We start from the raw sequence: 18491 nt of genomic DNA, 5'->3' as shown, positions 1-18491 counted from the left end.
TCTATTGCTTTACTTATCTTTGGAAAGAGCTCTGCCTTCTACATATGCTATAAAAGGTCTAAGCTGGGTTCCTTCAGAAAAGCATATTTCTTTCTCCAACACTTCCTGGAATGATCATTTGATCATAGATGTTCATGGAGATGTCAAAGAAGGAAGAAGCAGCCCCTTTCTCAAGAGATTGAGGCACACTGGCTTTTTAAAGGGCAAGCATACTGAAACTTACTACTTGCCACCCTGTCCACCCTTGCACAGAATTGTTTTTGAGACGGTTTCTCAGAGGAATTTGCAGCGAAACTCTTTTACATCCTTCCTTAGCACCCCCATCCTGAATTTGTCCAACACTGGCTTGAAGGGTCTATCGATCCTTTCCCCTTCTACAAATAACTGCATATGAAATGAATGTAGAAATCACATTCTTTCTAGCTGCACTATGCCAAGAGCATTAGGTGATATTTGGACTGCAAAAATTCAGGAAACCACTATAGAGCAGCAAAGAGCTGGAATTTTATGTATTGCTCTGCTGCCATCTAGTGGCTCTCTGATTTTCTGCAGCACAGATATGGTAACCCTAATGAAAGGGCAAAACATAGGGATGTCGCGCTGCATTTCTTCTTTCTCAGACTGAGATTTCAGATTGGTCAGACATTGGACCTACTAGATGAGTTGCCACTCAGGAAATTAGCAGGCAAAGAAGGTTAATCAGAGTTAGAATATATACAAGCCCAAATGTTTAAACTCTCTTATACCCCCAAGATCCTGATCCAGATTGGATTCACCCCCCTTTTTTTTAACAATGTCATTCATGAAAGTGTGAATTCCATGGATGTTTTTTGCTTGCTTTGGCCCTATAATTGGGGGAGGGGGGCTGTGCACATGGTCAAGATGTTCAATAGTTTATACTGTTATAAATTGAATTTTAAGTGGGAAATTTTATATAGTCTACATTCACTTCATTCTTCATATAGTCGGATGTTTTTGGCTGCTTGGAACAGAAATAACTTCCAGCTGTGTTGGATTTCTGGTGATTCACATTCATGTAATTTTCTTGGCAACAGTAAGCAATTGCTTCCCACTGCATTTTTTTTTTAAATTCCTCTTTCGCCTATAGTCTTGGGAGTTACCCAGCATTAACCAGGGTTTGAGTTTGCTTAGTTTCCAAAGTTACTCAGGCACTGCCATCTGCTGAGGCAGAAGCACTCTACCTTGACTTGAACTTAACTTTTAATTTTCTAGAATATTTTTGTGACGTTTTTATTTATCTTCTCAGTCTACATTTCACTTTAGGATTCTGTGTTGGTGCCCCATCTGTGTCTGCTCTTAAACTTTCAAGTCAAGCCAAGATGGGTGAACCGTTAGCTGTATCATTAATAGGATCAGCTGTATTTTTCGTCCATTAGTAACAGTTGTTCAGCTGTGGTCCTAACAGGTAATAGTAACACATTAAATACACCATAAAATTTGGCCTCCTTTTCAGAGATCAGAATGCTCATTTACCAGACTCTCACTCTATTAACTATCTACCAGTGTTGAAAAGTTTGGACACAATGAATGAGCACAGACGAGCTGTAAAATCTTGCTATCTAAAATGAAACTAATGAGACCTCTGTTGCTACTAAAGAGATAGGATTGGACGGCACATGGATACAAAAAGGATGAGATTTTAATGAATTACAGTCATTATATTCACAGCTTCCATTCACTCTTCTAACGTTTCAATCCTCAGGTATCTGTTGTTTGTGATTCCTTTGGAACATTTTAATCACCCAGATAGTTTGCAGGGGCTGTATGTCTATGTGTACGTTCAGAAGGCTCCTGCTAGCATTGCTAATCAAAAGGCACTATGCAGTGATCCCCTCCATGCTTCTCTAATGGGTCATTTGTGGAAAGGAGAGAGAGCTAGAGAGCTAGAGACAGAGAGAAACAGAGACAGAGACATACAGAGAGAGAGAGAAAGAAAGAAAGAGACAGAGAGAGAGAGAGAGAGAGACAGACAGACAGACACACAGACAGACAGACAGAGACAGAGAAAGAGAAAGAGAAGGTCTGCTTTTATTCTTAAATTGTATGTAAGGATTCTTCCACTTCCTATGCTCATACAAACAAAAACTGGTATACTCCAGATCCATAGAGAGTGATTGAAGTAAAATGAGGACCCAGATTGTTGGGGGCAATATGCTGACTCTGTAAACTGCAATGCTGTCAAGCACTATGAGATAGTATATAAGTCTAAGTACTATTGCTATTGCTGTTGTCCAATAATCTTTATGTAGATTGCTCTAGATGTAGCAGTTGCTCTTCAGCAGTCATTGTTAGAAATCTTTTGATAGGGAAGGGACTCACTCAACAGGAGGGGAGGATCTGAGTGATACAATAGAGATGGGATTGATTGATGATGCTGATTGCGTGCAATCAAATTGTTGTCAATTCCTAGCAACCACATAAATAGATTTTGTCCATGATGAATTTGGGCCAAATTTATATATATATTAATTGTTTTTTAATATTTGTATTTCATGTTTTTTAATTCTGGCTGTACACTGCCCTGAGTCCTCAGGGAGAAGGGCGGTATATAAATTTAAAATAAAATTAAAAAAATAAAAATAAAAATAAAATAAAATGATCTGTCCCTAACCTGGTCCTTCAGCTCTTATCACTACTGTAACTGAATCTTCTCTGTTGTGGTGGTGGCTTTAAAATGATATGCCTATTTCATGGGCAATTTTTGTATACTTCACCTCAAAATGGCAGGAACTGCTATCAAAAATCAATGGGGGAGGATAAACAAGGTTGTTGGTACAATGGTTAAGAATCAGCTACAGAGCATCCTAGATGAAGCAGATTATCTGGACCCCTTTTAGTCAGAATACAGACCTGGACATGGGATGGAGACAACTTTGGTCACATTAATAGATGACTTTTGTCAGGTTCTAAATGAAGACATTGTGCTTATCCTGGTTCTAATAAGCCTCTCAATAGCTTTTGATATCTTCCATGGTAGTTATCTAGATTAGAGGCATTATTTTGCAGTGGTTTCACTTCTCCCTCAGTGGATAGTTTAACTCAATGGTGATATGAGATGAGATACTATGATGCTATGGGGGTTTGTCCTTGTTCTCCCTGTTTAACATTTACATGAAACCATTGGGAGAGGTCATGCATTGGTTCTGAGTTCAATGAGATCAGTATGCCAATAATACTCAGCTTTACGTCTCTGCCATGAGTAATACTGATGAAACTGCTGACCTGTCAGGAAGCCTTGATGAGGAAAAACATGCTAAAATTGAAACCTACCAAGGCAGAGTTATTATTTGTCCATTGGGGTTCTCAAATAATTCACATGTCACATCTACATTGCAACCTTAAGATGCTTCAGTATTGTGGGCTACTGCATCCTCCCATTGGACAATTCCCCTGCTGTTGTACCCTCCCATTACTTTGATCTAAAAAAATCAATAACCAATCATTTTCATTTCTATGGACACACTTTGCTGGACATGAATACTTTAATGTGTGAATATAGCATAAATTATATACACAAAGTTAAAACATCAAAACGCACATATATGGTCAAACATGAATATACTGTGCCATTATTTTAAGCGTCTTATGAGTTATTTCATTTTTAACAATAAAATGTATTTATAATTTTATAATTATATATTTATAATTTCTGAAGTCAGGACTTAGCACTCACCCCTTGTTGTATGCTATCATTGGCTCTATCTGTAAGTTCTGATATGATGAGCAAGGCCGCTGAAATGCAAGGAATAACATATGAATTTATGAAGCTTATAAAGTAATTTATTATTATTATTATTATTATTATTATTATTATTATTATTATTATTATTATTATTATTATTTTACTGTAGCCTTCTATGTAAAGGGCATTTAGCCTTCTTTCAGAACGATATCTTTCCTCAGGAAAACAAAGGTTTTTTTTTAGCATAAATATATTGTTTATATTATATAAAAGCCATCATAGTTTAAGCATAAGAGTTGATTTTTTAATCATTTATTATTTTGTTCTACAACCTAAAGTAATTAATTCTGCCTTTGCTGTTACAAAATAATAAAAAAATTATTAGAAAAGGCTGATATTAGAAATAACAGGATGATCTTTCCACATTCATTCCACATATATTACTACAAATATAAACTGCCTGCAGTTAAGGTACTAAAAGTTTCTAATGTAGCCCCTCCCTTTCCATATGGTAGAAATAATATAATGAGATAAAATAGAAGTTTCATTCTAATTCTACAATCTCATGAATCATAAAACGAAAGTTTCTCTTTTAACTCTGCTATGTATGTGTAAAAGCCTAATTCAGGCTAAGCTTCTCTTTTTTGTCAATATAGTTGATAAAAGTTAAGTTTGAATCAGAATACATGTTAAGAGCCCTTTAAGTGGAATACTAGAGTATGTGGAGTTTTCAACAAAGTCCTTATCACACATTCAAGTAATTTATTCTCCTAGGTTCTTAATCATGAAGATAAAACCTAAAAAATTCAATAAAGACATTTAAAATTCAGTCATATCCTGAGTTATCAGAAAAGTAAGACTCAGCAGAATTTTTTATTAAATAACCATTAGACATACTGTACTGTTCATTCTAGATAGTCATTCTAGTCATTCTAGAATGAAGTGTATCTAATCTAACAAATTCTGATTTCATTAACAATTCAAAATGAGTGGATGGCATCAACTCAAAGCAACATGAGTTTTATCATTCCCAGCTCTAGGTAAAATGAGGTTATGTAAAAATTACCTTGTGTATCTTCATATTCAGCAGAATCAGGGCAGAGGTTATTCAAGTAATCTGTGGGGAAGAAATAGGATTAAAAATGTGTTGGAAATCTCAAACTGTCTTTGATCTGCTAATTAATCTATCTACAATTATCTAAATAGCAGAATTAAGATCAGCATCTCAGGATTCATGGCCCAGGATCATAGGATGATGCAGACCTTCTCCTCCATGAAATGGGATCCATCTCTAGAAAAGTCAAACTCAGCCTTCTTCCTTCCCATTTCCTAAACTGTTCCCCAATACAAGAGGGAATATACAGTATACCTTCTAGATCTTTTCCCCCCTTCCATTAACTCTTTTACTATTATTGTTCTCCTCACTAACTACCCCATAATATGTCTGCCAACTTTGTCTCAGAAACCAGCCAAAGGCAAATGACCTGAAAGGATGGACAATTTTATAACTGCAACAATAACATAGTTCCACATAGCTTTCCTTCATAGTTTTCCCGCATCGTGTTCATTGTTTGATTTTAAAAAGTGTAACAAAGTTTAATTGTGCATTTCCACAGAGCTTGAGACACTGGAATGCTTTTTCACACTGTTTTCAGCTTTAATTATATTGCTGTTCAGCCAAACTCATAGTTGAAACTATTATTGTAATGCTTCACATCAGGACTTGGCAATAAATCAGAGCTGCCCAGACATTTAAGTCTTTATTCAGCATTTGGATTTTGTTGGCAGGAGGCTCTTGGACATGACTCTTGGACATGCCAGATAGACATGGTATGGCAAACAAGAATGAAGCCTTGAACACAAGGATTGCCTGACCTCTGCAATGCAAACAAATCACAGATGCTGTATACTGTATCTCTGACACATTCGGTCTGTCTGTTCGTCTATCTATCTATCTATCATCTCTCTATCTCTCTATCTCTCTATCTCTCTATCTATCTATCTATCTATCTATCTATCTATCTATCTATCTATCTATCATCTAATCTATCTAATTTATATACCACTCATTTTGCTTGAGTGAAACAAAAGTCATACACTCATATAAAAGGGACATAGATAAATACAAAGTTAAAAATAGGAGTAAAAACACATTAAAAAGTTAAAAAGGCAGACAGAGTGCTCTCAAGTCACAAAGCACTCTCAGAGTCACAAATCATTCTTGGACCCCCAAGGCAGTTGGCAGAGCCAGGTCTTGACTCTCTTCCAGAAATTCTTTGATTGATCTGGTCCATAGCCTACCCTCCCTGCCTGATTGGTGGGACAGGTTGACGTAATTGGTAAAAGATGGTTCCTCAGGTAGCTGGTCTCATGAAGGCTTTAAATTGACACCCAATGCAACTCACATGTGCAACTCTAGGGGTGCCCAAAACTGTTCGTGCCACTGCTTTCTGCACCAGCTGCAGGTTCCAGATATTTATTCTTCAAGGATATTTCCATGTACAGCACATTGCATTAACTCATGGAGATGACCAAGCGTGGGAGACTGGAAGAAAGGCCTCTCAATTTAGAAAGAGCATAACTGTTGCACATAGTTGGCCAAAAGCCCTCCTAGCCACAACTGCCACCTGCTCCTTAATCAGTGAGTCCAGAAGGACTTTCAGATTATGCACTGCATCCATCTGGGACAGTGCAACCTCATCCAAGACCAAGGATGGTAAATCCCCAGATACAGAAGACCCTTAAACTTTAAATTCTAGGCTTCTTCATCCTTCCCTTCAGAGTTAGTGGATACATGGTCAGTCTCTGGATGGCCTGGAGCTGGTAGAAGTGATGATTGCACTACGTTTACATCAGTGGTGAAATCCAATTTTTTTTTTACTATAGGTTCTGTGGACATGGGTTGGTAGGTATGTTGTGGCTTGGTGGGTGTGGCTTGGTGGGTGTGGCAGGGGAAGGATACTGCAAAATCTCCATTCCTACCCCACTCCAGGGGAAAGATACTGCAAAATCCCCATTCTCTCCCCACTCCTGGGGGGAGGCTATTGCAAAATCTCCATTCCCACCCCACTCTGGGTCCAGCCAGAGCTGGTATTTGCCGGTTCTCCGAACTCCTCATAATTTCCGCTACTGGTTCTTTAGAACTTGTCAGAACCTGCTGGATTTCACCCCTGGTTTACATCAAGTTTTCTCCTTGCCAGAGTCAGCTCTTACAATTGTGATTAACCATATATAGGTAAATATAAACTAATTCTCAGCAGCATTCTGTTTAATCAGGAAGATCATACTTAGTGTTGAAACCACATATGGATACCACGAAGTAACTGGTATGAGCTGCAACTTACAGTACATAGTCAATATAAAAGAGATGAGGCACTCTGTTCCTTGTGGAGCTCTTTGGACTAGTTACTAAGTCACTTAGGGAAGAGCTGCAGCAATAACCAATTTGCAATATCTGTGTAAGTTATACACCAAGCCGTCTCCTGTGATTTGAGGCATTGCTTACCCCAGCTGATGAATCATTGTGGTTTACAATAATTTCTCCCAAATGTGCATAGGAAGTTAGAAATCCTGCAGCTGTAGTGCTTTGGCTATGCTGCAGTAGATTTTATTATTCTAATTTAGTAATACAAATGAAAGGAGCAGCATGGGGAATGATACAATGCTGGCATGTGATGAGGCAGCCTTTTAATGAGAAAAAGGGAATGTCTGTTGTTTCTGTGTTAGAGGGAAAAAAGAGCTAAACCAAGAAAATAACGTAAAAATCCAGATGTAGTTTAAGAAGCTTGTCTGAAATGAGCAAGACCAAATAACTTCAAACTTAAAGATACTACTCTATGTATTTAGAGGAGCCACTATAATTTTAGCTTTTAGTTTATTTTGGATTTATATACCGCCCTACTCCCGAAGGACTCAGGGCAGTGAACAGCCAAAGGTAAAACACATATAATATAAAATTTAAAAAACAATTTAAAACACATTAAATAAATTTGGCCCATACTGATTAAAACACCCCTGGTTTTTTTTTTTTTTAAAAAAAACAATTAAAATTAACAATTAAAAGGAAGTTAGGCCAGGCCAGCCTGTTGGAATAAAAAGATCTTGAGGGCACGGCGGAAAGCGCACAGATCAGTGATCCTCCGTATCTCTGAGGGGAGCTCATTCCAAATGGCAGGTGCCCCCACAGAGAAGGTTCTCCCCCTGGGGGCCGCCGGTCGACACTGTTTGACCGACGGCACCCTGAGGAGCCCCTCTCTGTGGGAGCGTACTGGCCGGTGAGAGGTTAATGGTGGCAGAAGGTGGCCTCGTAAGTACCCAGGTCCTAAGCCATGGAGCTCTCTAAAGGTGGTAACCAGGACCTTGAAGCGCACCCGGAAGACCACCGGGAGCCAGTGCAGCTCGCGCAGGAGAGGTGTTACATGGGAATACCACGTCGCTCCGATAACCACCTGCGCGGCCGCATTCTGGACCAGTTGGAGCCTCCGGGTACTCCTCAAGGGGAGCCCCATGTAGAGAGCATTACAGTAGTCCAGGCGGGAGATGACGAGGGAGGTAACAGAATAACAGAGTTGGAAAGGAGCTTGGAGGTCATCTAGTCCAATCCCCTATTCAGGCAGAAAACCCTATACTGTACAATTTCAGGCAAATATTTAGACACTATATTCCACAACAATAGTGGGCTAGTTATTGAACACTAAAGACTAGATGCACTTCTGTTTCTTACTATTTGACTCATCGGAGACAAATAAAAGTGCATGGGGATCAGCCACTCAGAATCAACACAGACAAAATTGAAATCAATGGGTATTTTCCAACAAAGCAGGGGGAATCATCTTTTGCAATAATTTTGATTCCTAGGAAGTCCACTAACAACACCTAAGAGTCACAGTTACTCCTGCTAATGTTCCCCAGCATCCATTTATCAAAAATTATGTATTTTCTAGTCCCCCTTCATACATGAGATATGAAACACAAATTATGATTGCAAGTTCCATAGATATGAAGAGGTAGCATTTTCATCTCTGAAAAGTTTCACTAAATAAACCTGGTTCTTTTCATATGTTTTTTTTTTTAACATTATGCCTAGGAACTTAAAAGAATTTGGTTCAAATACTTTATGTGAACAGGACAGATGAACAATAGAAATAATCTCGTTCCTAAAATGGAAGATAGTGAAGATTATTCCTTAAAGTTTCCGTAGCCAAATATTGGAGGAGGGGTGGGTGGAAATGTTATAATTAACCAATGGAATGGCTTGCTTCCAGAATTTGTAAGTTTTTAAGAAGAGACAACCAGTTGGAATGATATAGGTCAGTGATGGCTAACCTTTTCCGGACCGAGTGCCCAAAGTGTTCATGTGTGCAAATGCGTGAGCGCATGCCCGAACTCCCAAAATGCAATGTGTGTGCAGCCCCGCGAATGCCCCCATCCCGTGCATGCACGCACCCCTTCCTCAGCAACCCCATGCATGCATGTGTGTCTCCCCACACGTGCCCCCGCTCATGCACACGTGGCCCCTCAACATGTGGCCCACCCCCACACATGTTGGATTTAATTTTGTTTTAAATGTATTTTAATGTTTATATTGTATGTTTTTTAATCTTGGCTGTTCACCGCCCCGAGTCCTTCGGGAGAGGGGGTGGTATAAAAATTTAATAAATATAAAATATATAAATATTTGTGCAGCAGAGACCCAAAGATCAGCTGGCTGAAGGGAGGCGCGCACGCATGCATGGCAAAGCTGAACTGAGGCTTTCAGTGCCATCAGAGAGGGCGGTGCATGCTACCTCTGGCACTCATGCCACAGGTTTGCCATCATTGGTAAAGGTTCTCCTGCTTGAATAGAAGACCTCCAAAGTCCCTTCCAACTCTGTTATTCTGTTATTCTTCAGGGTCTTCAAGAGCAGCTCCCATGGGATTTTCAGGATCCCCCCCTCCCATCAGCTATCATCTGATAACCATTTGATTGAAAGGGGTCCTAGCAATTTGTCACTAAATCATCTGGAGAACTTTAAACACTGGCACTTAAGTTTTCTGATTTTCCTTTTCCCTTATATTTTTCCTGTGGAGTTATATCCCAATGCCTTCCCCAAACTGTAAAGCTTAGCAAAGAACCATTTGCGTTTCTGTAGTTAAAAGCTTTAGAAAGCTGTACAATGTCCCATTCGGAAATATTTCCTAGCACTATTGGTACATTTTTTTAAGGTGCAGAAAACAATTAAAATGGAACTTGGGGGTCTTCTGCACTCAGGCAAAGTGCTGTGCCACTGGGCTATGGTTATTTTTCACAAGAATTGTTCTCATGCAGAAAAATCCAAGATGTTTCAGGAAATTTTTAACTGGAAAGCTCAAATGTTTATCCCACCTGCCAAGTATTCTATGAATTACCAAACTCTCACAGAAGGAGGTTCTTGCTGCAGTTCATTTAATTTTAGTCTGTGAGGGTTGTAATAGTGGTTGTTTTATAAACCTAAAATCTAGTTCTCCTCTTCTGGAATGGGCTATTCCTGATAATGTTCATAATGCATATTGATGAAATCAATGGATTCATCAGAAGCGATAACTTGGCATTAAGTTCAGTCAATCAGTTTTAACCAGTAGAGTTTTTCAACTATTTTGGATACCTCATGGTATCAGAAACAAAAATGAGATATTGGCGGAAAGGCATTAATGGTGGATTTCCACTGAATATTTGACATATAGTTCCATCAAGAATAACAAATGACTGAATGATCTGTACATAATTTCAGCACATAATATTTACCATGTTTAATATATGACTCAGCTCAGAAAATAGTAAGGTCATAGATTACTGTACAGCAGGGCTGTCAAACTCACGGCCTGCGGGCCGGATGCATCACACACTGGCCACGCCCAGTTTAACAAAGGGGTGGGAAAGTCCTGATATGTCATGTGACGCCGCCATGATGACACATGTTTGACACCCCTGCTGTACAGCAATGTGCCTCATCTCTGTATTTTGCTTTTATTAAATTCAAAATAGAATGAAATACAGGACATATATATATATCAAACCCAATTGATTGGTAAAAATCATATCCTGCCTTGTCTAATGCTGCAAGTGGGACATTGGCTAACAGTCTTCACAATTTTAGATCAGCCTTAATGCTGCAATCCTAAACAATAAAATAGAATGCATTTGACTTTGGGATATCTTTCCTTTTTTCTTTCAGCTCTCTTTCTCTTCCTTGATTTTTAAAGAGAAAAACAAGAATCATCTCAAAAATGTGACTGGAGGACAAATTGCAATGGCTAAATTTGCAGTTGACACAGCCTAAACAGGGAAATGAAGATTCCTTAATTATAAAGATGATTTTTTTTTTTGTTCACCTGTGAGTAGCACATGGTACTGGAATATGCGCTGCACCACTTTCAAGAGCTGGTGTTTCACATTCAAGGGACTGCCATCAGGAACCTGCTATCCTCAAAAGAAGGGAAGAAAAAGTGTAAAGGTCAAAGGTCCAACAATCCGAAAATAATCTCCAAACCTGGCCTTGTTTTACATGAAGATAGTAGTCACTTTCACAAATTTTCACATGCTTGGAATGGCATATCCAAGTATTCTCTAACAATCAGGAAGTGACATATTTTACAATAGAAGCGTGTTAATAATCCTGAAATTAAAGGTCAAAAGCCTTATTTATGTTGTGGTTGAAGCCAGAGATTTATGCTCCAAGTGGAGTTCTGAACCTTGTCTCAACCACATAGTGTTTTTATATTACTGCTTGTTCACTGATGCTAGCTGGGCAGATCCTGACCTAAGCAGGATTGGCATTGACATCCCAGGCCTAATATAAATTAATAAAAAGAAATTTCCACTAGTACTAGACATCGCTGTTGTACTCAGTCTACTAGGTAAGAATTCCTCAACTTAAACTCATAAACTTTGAGTGCACTATGGAAGTTTTGACGCATGCTCGGTAGTTTATCAGAGAGCTATTGGAGGAATGGATGTGACTTCATTGCTATTTGGGAAGGCGTGACCCACTGATCTCAACTCTACTGTCGTCTATTTTGACCAGATCACAAATAGTATTTAAAAAAAACTAATTCTTTATAACTGCAGCAAGGATCAGAGAGGTAAAGGCTGAACAGGAAGCAGACTGTTCTTTTCCTTTTAATATATCATTTTTGGCAGCAATTTAAGACCCATTAGCAAAAGAAAACTGTTTCATCTTCCAAAACAGAAGCTCTGAATTTAAATAGCAACATGGAAAAATACACACAGACTTTAGCTGAAAAAACAATGAGGGTCACCATCTTTTGATTCACACAATTCCAAACAGTTTATCACAAAACAGAGTCAAGGGTGAGGGGTGTGGCATAAATTATCCCTATCAGGGACGCTCTAGTGACGTCAAGCACCAGTTTTGGATTGTTGCATTTCTAGCTAGTTTCTCTGGTCTCCTCAAGACATTCAGACTTTCTATTTTCTTACCCTTCTCAGTCCAATTAAATATTCACCCGGGATTGATCTTGGAAATATTGACTATTTGCATATCTATTCAGACATCAAAAAAAACCCAAGACCATTGTCAAATAAAACCACATTAAGGCATTTGCAAGTCTAGAGAACTGTCAATCAGTCAGTGCTTGTCCTTTCTGGCCAGTCAGTGCTTGCTTGGCTCAGTCACCTAATGCCCCTGTGTATGACCTCTGCTTTCACTATGCCTGTACCTAGAAGGAACTCCAGTTCCAATTAGCAAAAATAAATTACTAGTATCTCTTTCGTTTGCCCTCCTTGTATTTTTTTGTATTTATAATGCTGAGGCACGAAGTGTGGGAGGCAGCCGTGTAAGAGAAATTAGATGGTTAATGAATAGGAAAAAATGCATTAAAAGTCCTCAGAACCTGATGATGTTACCTAGTTGGCTAATGAAAAGTCTGCAAGAAAACAAACCAAGTTCCAAGAACCCCAAAAAGTAAGCTGAGCCAACTATTTCCTCTTCTTTCCCCTTCTTCTCTTGCTTCTCCTAAGTCTAATTTTACACTATAACATTCCCAGGAGTAGGAAGCCTTGTCATCAATGCAATGATGGTAAACTACAAGGCCCCTCCAAAGGGATGGGTCTCTAGCAGTGGTGGGATTCAAAATTTTTTACTACTGGTTCTGTGGCTGTGGCTTGGTGGGTGTGGCAGGGGAAGGATACTGTAAAATCTCAATTCCCACCCCACTCCAAGGGAAGGATACTGTAAAATCCTCATTTCCTCCCGATCAGCTGGGACTTGGGAGGCAGAGAATAGATGGGAGCCGAGCCAGTCAGAGGTGGTATTTACCAGTTCTCCAAACTACTCAAAATTTCCACTACCAGTTCTCCAGAACTGGTTAGAACCTGCTGAATGCCAACTCTGGTCTCTAGAGATATATGGTAACTACCTTAGTTTCTAGGATGAAAACTGCTGTCTGCAGCATCTTGTTTACCAGGAAAACAATCCATAAAGCTTGATCAGAAAATACATTGCTCCCTCATAATGACTCATTCCCAGTTTTGATCATAATCAATTTTAGAAGTGATTTTCTTCCTTCTCTCTTCTTCATTTGAATTTACTGAGAAGATCATAAGAAATCTCTTTTTTTCAACCGCTATTCAATGTCTCTCTCACACACATATTACATGAGCCTTCTGAGCTCAAATTTATGGCTCAAATAAAAATTCCATTAACTCCAAGCGAAGGGCAGCATATAAGGCTAAGACAAAAACATTAGTGTCGCAACCCTTGTCCCTTATTTAATAGGGACCACAATGTTCCCATGAAATATATCTTTATCCTGCTTCTTGGGTCCTTGCAGGGGAGACGACGAAGAGCACAGAATAAAAACCACTGATATTTACACACAAAAGCATCTTCAGAAGTGCTGCATAATATCAGCAAAGTCAGTCAGGTTCCTCCTAAAGAACGAAGCTGAAAAAAAGACCACAACTCTTTTGGAGAACAGAGCAGATACCAACTCCTAAGATATTTTTCAGGTAAACAAATAGTGACAACTGGACAAGCAAGAACTTAATGAGTGCTTCTCAAAAATATGGCAACCTAAGGATGTGGTACAATCCCAGACTGGTGCAATCTGTGTATGTGGAACAAGATTGAACATGGGGGAAATGCTCTGGATACATAAATTCAGTAGTGATGGTGGCAGAGATTTGGGAAAATCTCACCACAGTGCTTTGGAGTGCTGGGACAGTTTGGGAGGAGAAAGGGATGATGTCAAAGTACCATGACACATTAGCTATAAGAAAATAGAAACATTAAATTGGTAGTAGGAGAAAAGAGGAGTTTCTACCAATGGGAATGCATCAGTGGTGGGTTTCAATTTTTTTTACTACCGGTTCTGTGGGTGTGGCTTGGTGGGTGTGGCAGGGGAAGGATACTGTAAAATCCCCATTTCCTCCTGATCAGCTGGGACTTGGGAGGCAGAGAATAGATGGGGGCGGGGCCAGTCAGAATTTTTACTACCGGTTCTCCGAACTACTCAAAATTTCTGCTACCGGTTCTCCAGAACTGGTCAGAATCTGCTGAAACCCACCTCAGGAATGCACCCATGCTACAGCTTCAAAGGAATTTGAGGAAATACTGCTGAGACAGTAAGTCTGGAGCAGCAAGGAAACTCCCATGAACTACAAACACCTATGGTGTTGCAGGGCCACATCATTGCTCTGCCTATTACTATGTGAGCATCTTAGTGCTTTAGGATATGTTTTTAAAGAATTCTAGGGACCCCTTCACACAAACAATACAGAATTGATAAACCTAGATCCAGTGCCTGCTAAATCCAGTCATATATCCTGATTGAGAGTAGGGTTCTGATGAATGTGCAGAAAATCTTGTCAAGGGGCATGATGGAACAGTTACAATTTTCTCTCGCATTAAGGAAGCAAGGTAAAGGTTTCTCTGTCCAACCATGTCCGATTTCTAGGGCGTGGTGCTCATCTCTGTTTCTTGGCCAACGGAGCCAGTGTTGTCCGAAGACATTTTCTGTGGTCATGTGACCAGCATGACTATACACCAAAGACACACAGAATGCTGTCACCTTCCCACCGAAGTGGTACCTATTAAATTTACTTGCATTTGGTTTGCTTTCAAACTGCTAGGTGGGCAGAAGCTGGGACAGGAATGTGAGCTCAACCTGTTGTGCGGTGCTCAGGTCTGGAATCCAGGCTGTCAGCTTTCCAGCTGACAAGCTCAGTGTCTTTAACTGCTGAGCCATTGCGCCCCTAATTAAAGAATTAATTAAGGAAGCAATCTACATACATATACTGTATGTCCTTCTTCTGATGACTATTTAGTTGATATATAATTGAGTATACATACACACACACAAACACAAACACACACACATGATTTTCCACTGTCCCTCACAAAATATCTGCTTTCAAAATTTTCTGGGGTGTTGTCATAAGTAGTATACCAGCTGAAGTCTACTCTATATACAGGGGTGGGGTTAGGGTTAGAGTTAGCAACGGAAGAGTGTGTGAGCGCTTGCTTTGCTTGTGCGCATGTGCGCTTCCTTACATGCGCAGAAGCTTCTGCGCATGCGCAGATCACCCATGATGACATCGTGGCGAGTGGGTGGAGCCTCCCACCAGTTTTACTACCAGTTCTATAGAACCAGACCGAACCGGGAGCAACCCACCACTGGCTATATATATATATGCTAAAACATCAGAGACACATATGCTTTAGTGAACATTTGCTTATAACTTTTCTTTTTCTTGGGCCCGGGAAAAAAAAATTGATCAAAATTTTGTCTTCACTCTATAGCATTGAGAAAGTGCAATCCACAAGGCAATATAGTTCTAGAATATAGATAATTAAAAAAAAAAAACAATTATTGCAAATTAGATATCTGAATTTTCATCAAGGATTCCATAGAATTTTCAGACAGATGAATATATTCAACAAATGTTGATAAATGGTTGTTTTAATAAATTATCATTACTAGTATTTCATATATGCTGCAGAGGGAGACATATTCCATATTTCAAGCAGCTTGGACAGCCAAAGCAACATTGAAAGTAGCCAATTTATTCTCATCACCTTTTTTGTCTGTTAAGTAAGCGTTGCCACTTCTCTCCTCTTTACAATTAAAAAAGTGATATATATTCAAACTAAAATTAAACATATATTTGCACTGTTAGAAGTCATATCAGCCATTCAGCAAGAAGCAGAAAGAGCAGTTGAAGTATGTACATTTTTTTTTTCTAAAATAGAATTGGAGTTAATTCACAAGTGAAACCATTCAACTGGTGAGGGGAAGCTTATGCAGATAAGAGGTCATTCATGTGTACATTTGGAATTTATTTGAGGATGGTCCTGACTGGCCCTAAATCTTGCCTATAAAGGTAAAGATAAAAGTTCCCCTCGCACATACTGTATGTGCTAGTCATTCCTGACTCTAGGGGGCGGTGCTCATCTCCATTTCAAAGCCGAAGAGCCAGCGCTGTCCGAAGATGTCTCCGTGGTCATGTAGCCAGCATGACTAAATGCCAAAGGCGCACGGAACACCGTTACCTTCCCACCAAAGGTGGTCCCTATTTTCCTACTTGCATTTTCTATGTGCTTTCGAACTGCTAGGTTGGCAGAAGCTGGGACAAGTAACGGGAGCTCACCCCGTTATGTGGCACTAGGGATTCAAACCACTGAACTGCTGACCTTTCAATTGACAAGCTCAGCGTCTTAGCCACTGAGTCACCGCATCCCTGAAATCTTACCTATAGTTCCAGGCAAAGATCTGCTTCAGAAAACACCAGGAAAAAGAGAAGGCAAGAATTATGGGCTAAATTGCATTAAAAAGAATGGTAAAATGTCAACCCAATGCAAAAGGTAAGGGCTACATGAATATGCCAGCAAAACATTTTGAGCTGGACCTAGACATGAGAGACACATGTTCAGATCAGTACTCTGAGCATCCAGAATTTAATTTTCCATTACTTATGGAAACAAATAAGATGTAAATCTTTTTTCATGCTTTTATACATCAATATTTTTGCATTAATACTTTTCGAATGGAAGAAAAAGAGAAGCAGAAACATACGATGCATATAGCAAAAAAAAAAAAAATGGAGATGATGAAGACATAAAATGGGAACAAATACTCCTGATCAGTCAAAGTTATAGGAATAAAAGAAAATACTTTGGAGGGCATTATAAGGAAACAAAAGGAGCAAGAAACACACAGAGATCAATTACCACAGATGGAGAGCCCAGGGAGTAAATAACTACTGAATTAGAATTCTTGCCATTCCCTTCTCCATAGTTGCCATTGCATGTGAGAATGAAACAATCTCTCTCTGTGTCTCTCTCTTTCTGTCTCTGTCTCTCTGACTTTCTCTGTCTCTCTCTTTCTGCCTCTCTGTTTCTCTCTCCACCTTATATTATATATACCTGTATGCTCCATAGAATGTGGGCCCATAGCCTTAATGTGTATTTGTACTCTTCCTGGTTTACTTTCTTCTTAAAGTCATTCTTGAATTGAATTATCGCTAATATCAACTTCCGTGTTCCAAACTCTTAGCTATTTTAGAGAGGGAAGAAGGGAAAGAACAAGAGAGATAATAGTAGAACTACAATAATAAATCAACATGCAATACAAAAACGAAGAGACTTTACCTCAAACTCTTTAATGACAGTATCCAGCTGGGAAGATTTAAGGCGAACATCATCCAGCAAAGCCAAATTCCTATCAAACTGCATTATGTAAGTTGTGTGGTGATTAAATCCTGATTCTCTGGAGAGGAAAATGTCAGCCACTTTCTGATGTTCTTCCCTAAAACCATTGAGAATAAAGGGGGAAAAAAGGGAATAGAAAATTCTCCATACTTAATTTAGGTACTCACAGATAATCTTTTCCATCAGGACTTTTCAATGACATTAACCAGAAATTGAACACATAAAAATTGACTTTTGTTCTAGTAATAAGTCCATATATCTTGTAATGCTGGAGTTTGATAAAGTCCCAATTGGTTCTGATGCCTGCTAGGCAATGCAGCAAGGGTTGGTCAAATAGTTGGTAAGCCATAAGATATGACTAGGTAGTATGTGTTTCTTTATAAAGCAACAAAGTTAACCAGCAAAATAGTTTAAAAGTTTATATATTCACCTTATTTTTTTTTATTTAGTGTGATTCTTACTCATAGGCATAGAAGGGACCTATATATTTCCTTAAATTGGAACTTTCCAACAAAATGAAACAGTAGATGAATGACAGAATAAAGGTACCTAGGATTTACTAAAGATGAAACTGCTGTGTTTCAGTAGCTTTCCTGATCAGGATTGGTTGTAGCGATAGCACTTAGACTTATATACCGCTTCACAGTGCTTTACAGCCCTAAGTGCTTTACAGAGTCAGCATATTGCCCCCGATAATTTGAGTCCTCATTTTACCCACCTCGGAAGGACGGAAGGGTGAGTCAACCTTGAGCCTGGTGAGATTCGAACTGCCAAATTGCAGGCAACCAGCAGTCAGCAGAAATAGCCTGCAGTACTGCATTCTAACCATTGCACCACCACGGCGTAGTGCATATTTTTCTAACAGGCCTTATATATCAATCAATTTTTATTACGATCACAGACCAGCATTACAAATAAAGACATTAAAAACAATAATAACAGTAAAAGATTAAAATAAAAGACAGACAAAATAATATTAGGATTGGTCGTGGATTATCAGTGGGCAGTTAAAGTCTGCCTAATTTTGCACACAGCATAAGATAATTTGCCCACATTCAGAGAAACTGCTTCATACTGATCTGATAACAAAGATTTTATAT

At 39.1% G+C, this 18491-nt stretch overlaps 1 protein-coding gene across 8 annotated transcripts in view; it reads right to left on the bottom strand.

Annotated features, from left to right (window-relative positions):
• FGD5 (FYVE, RhoGEF and PH domain containing 5) overlaps positions 1–18491 on the bottom strand; it is a 157071-nt gene that overhangs the window by 31954 nt on the left and 106626 nt on the right. For 6 of the 8 annotated variants that reach the window (XM_060688292.2, XM_060688294.2, XM_060688289.2 and 3 more), the window contains exons 7-10: positions 17332–17488; positions 11054–11141; positions 4770–4820; positions 3695–3753 (exon numbers count right to left, since the gene is read on the bottom strand). In XM_060688292.2, coding sequence (XP_060544275.2) covers positions 3695–3753; positions 4770–4820; positions 11054–11141; positions 17332–17488 — 355 coding nt within the window. The remainder of the gene's footprint in view (positions 1–3694; positions 3754–4769; positions 4821–11053; positions 11142–17331; positions 17489–18491) is intronic. The other 2 variants (XM_060688290.2, XM_087883738.1) reach the window with 1 other exon arrangement.

The sequence above is a fragment of the Pantherophis guttatus genome, chromosome 2 (assembly GCF_059756535.1).
Source record: "Pantherophis guttatus breed Tessera chromosome 2, ASM5975653v1, whole genome shotgun sequence".
Classification (NCBI taxonomy): Eukaryota; Metazoa; Chordata; class Lepidosauria; order Squamata; family Colubridae; genus Pantherophis; species Pantherophis guttatus.
This window is presented reverse-complemented; position numbering and strand designations above follow the sequence as displayed.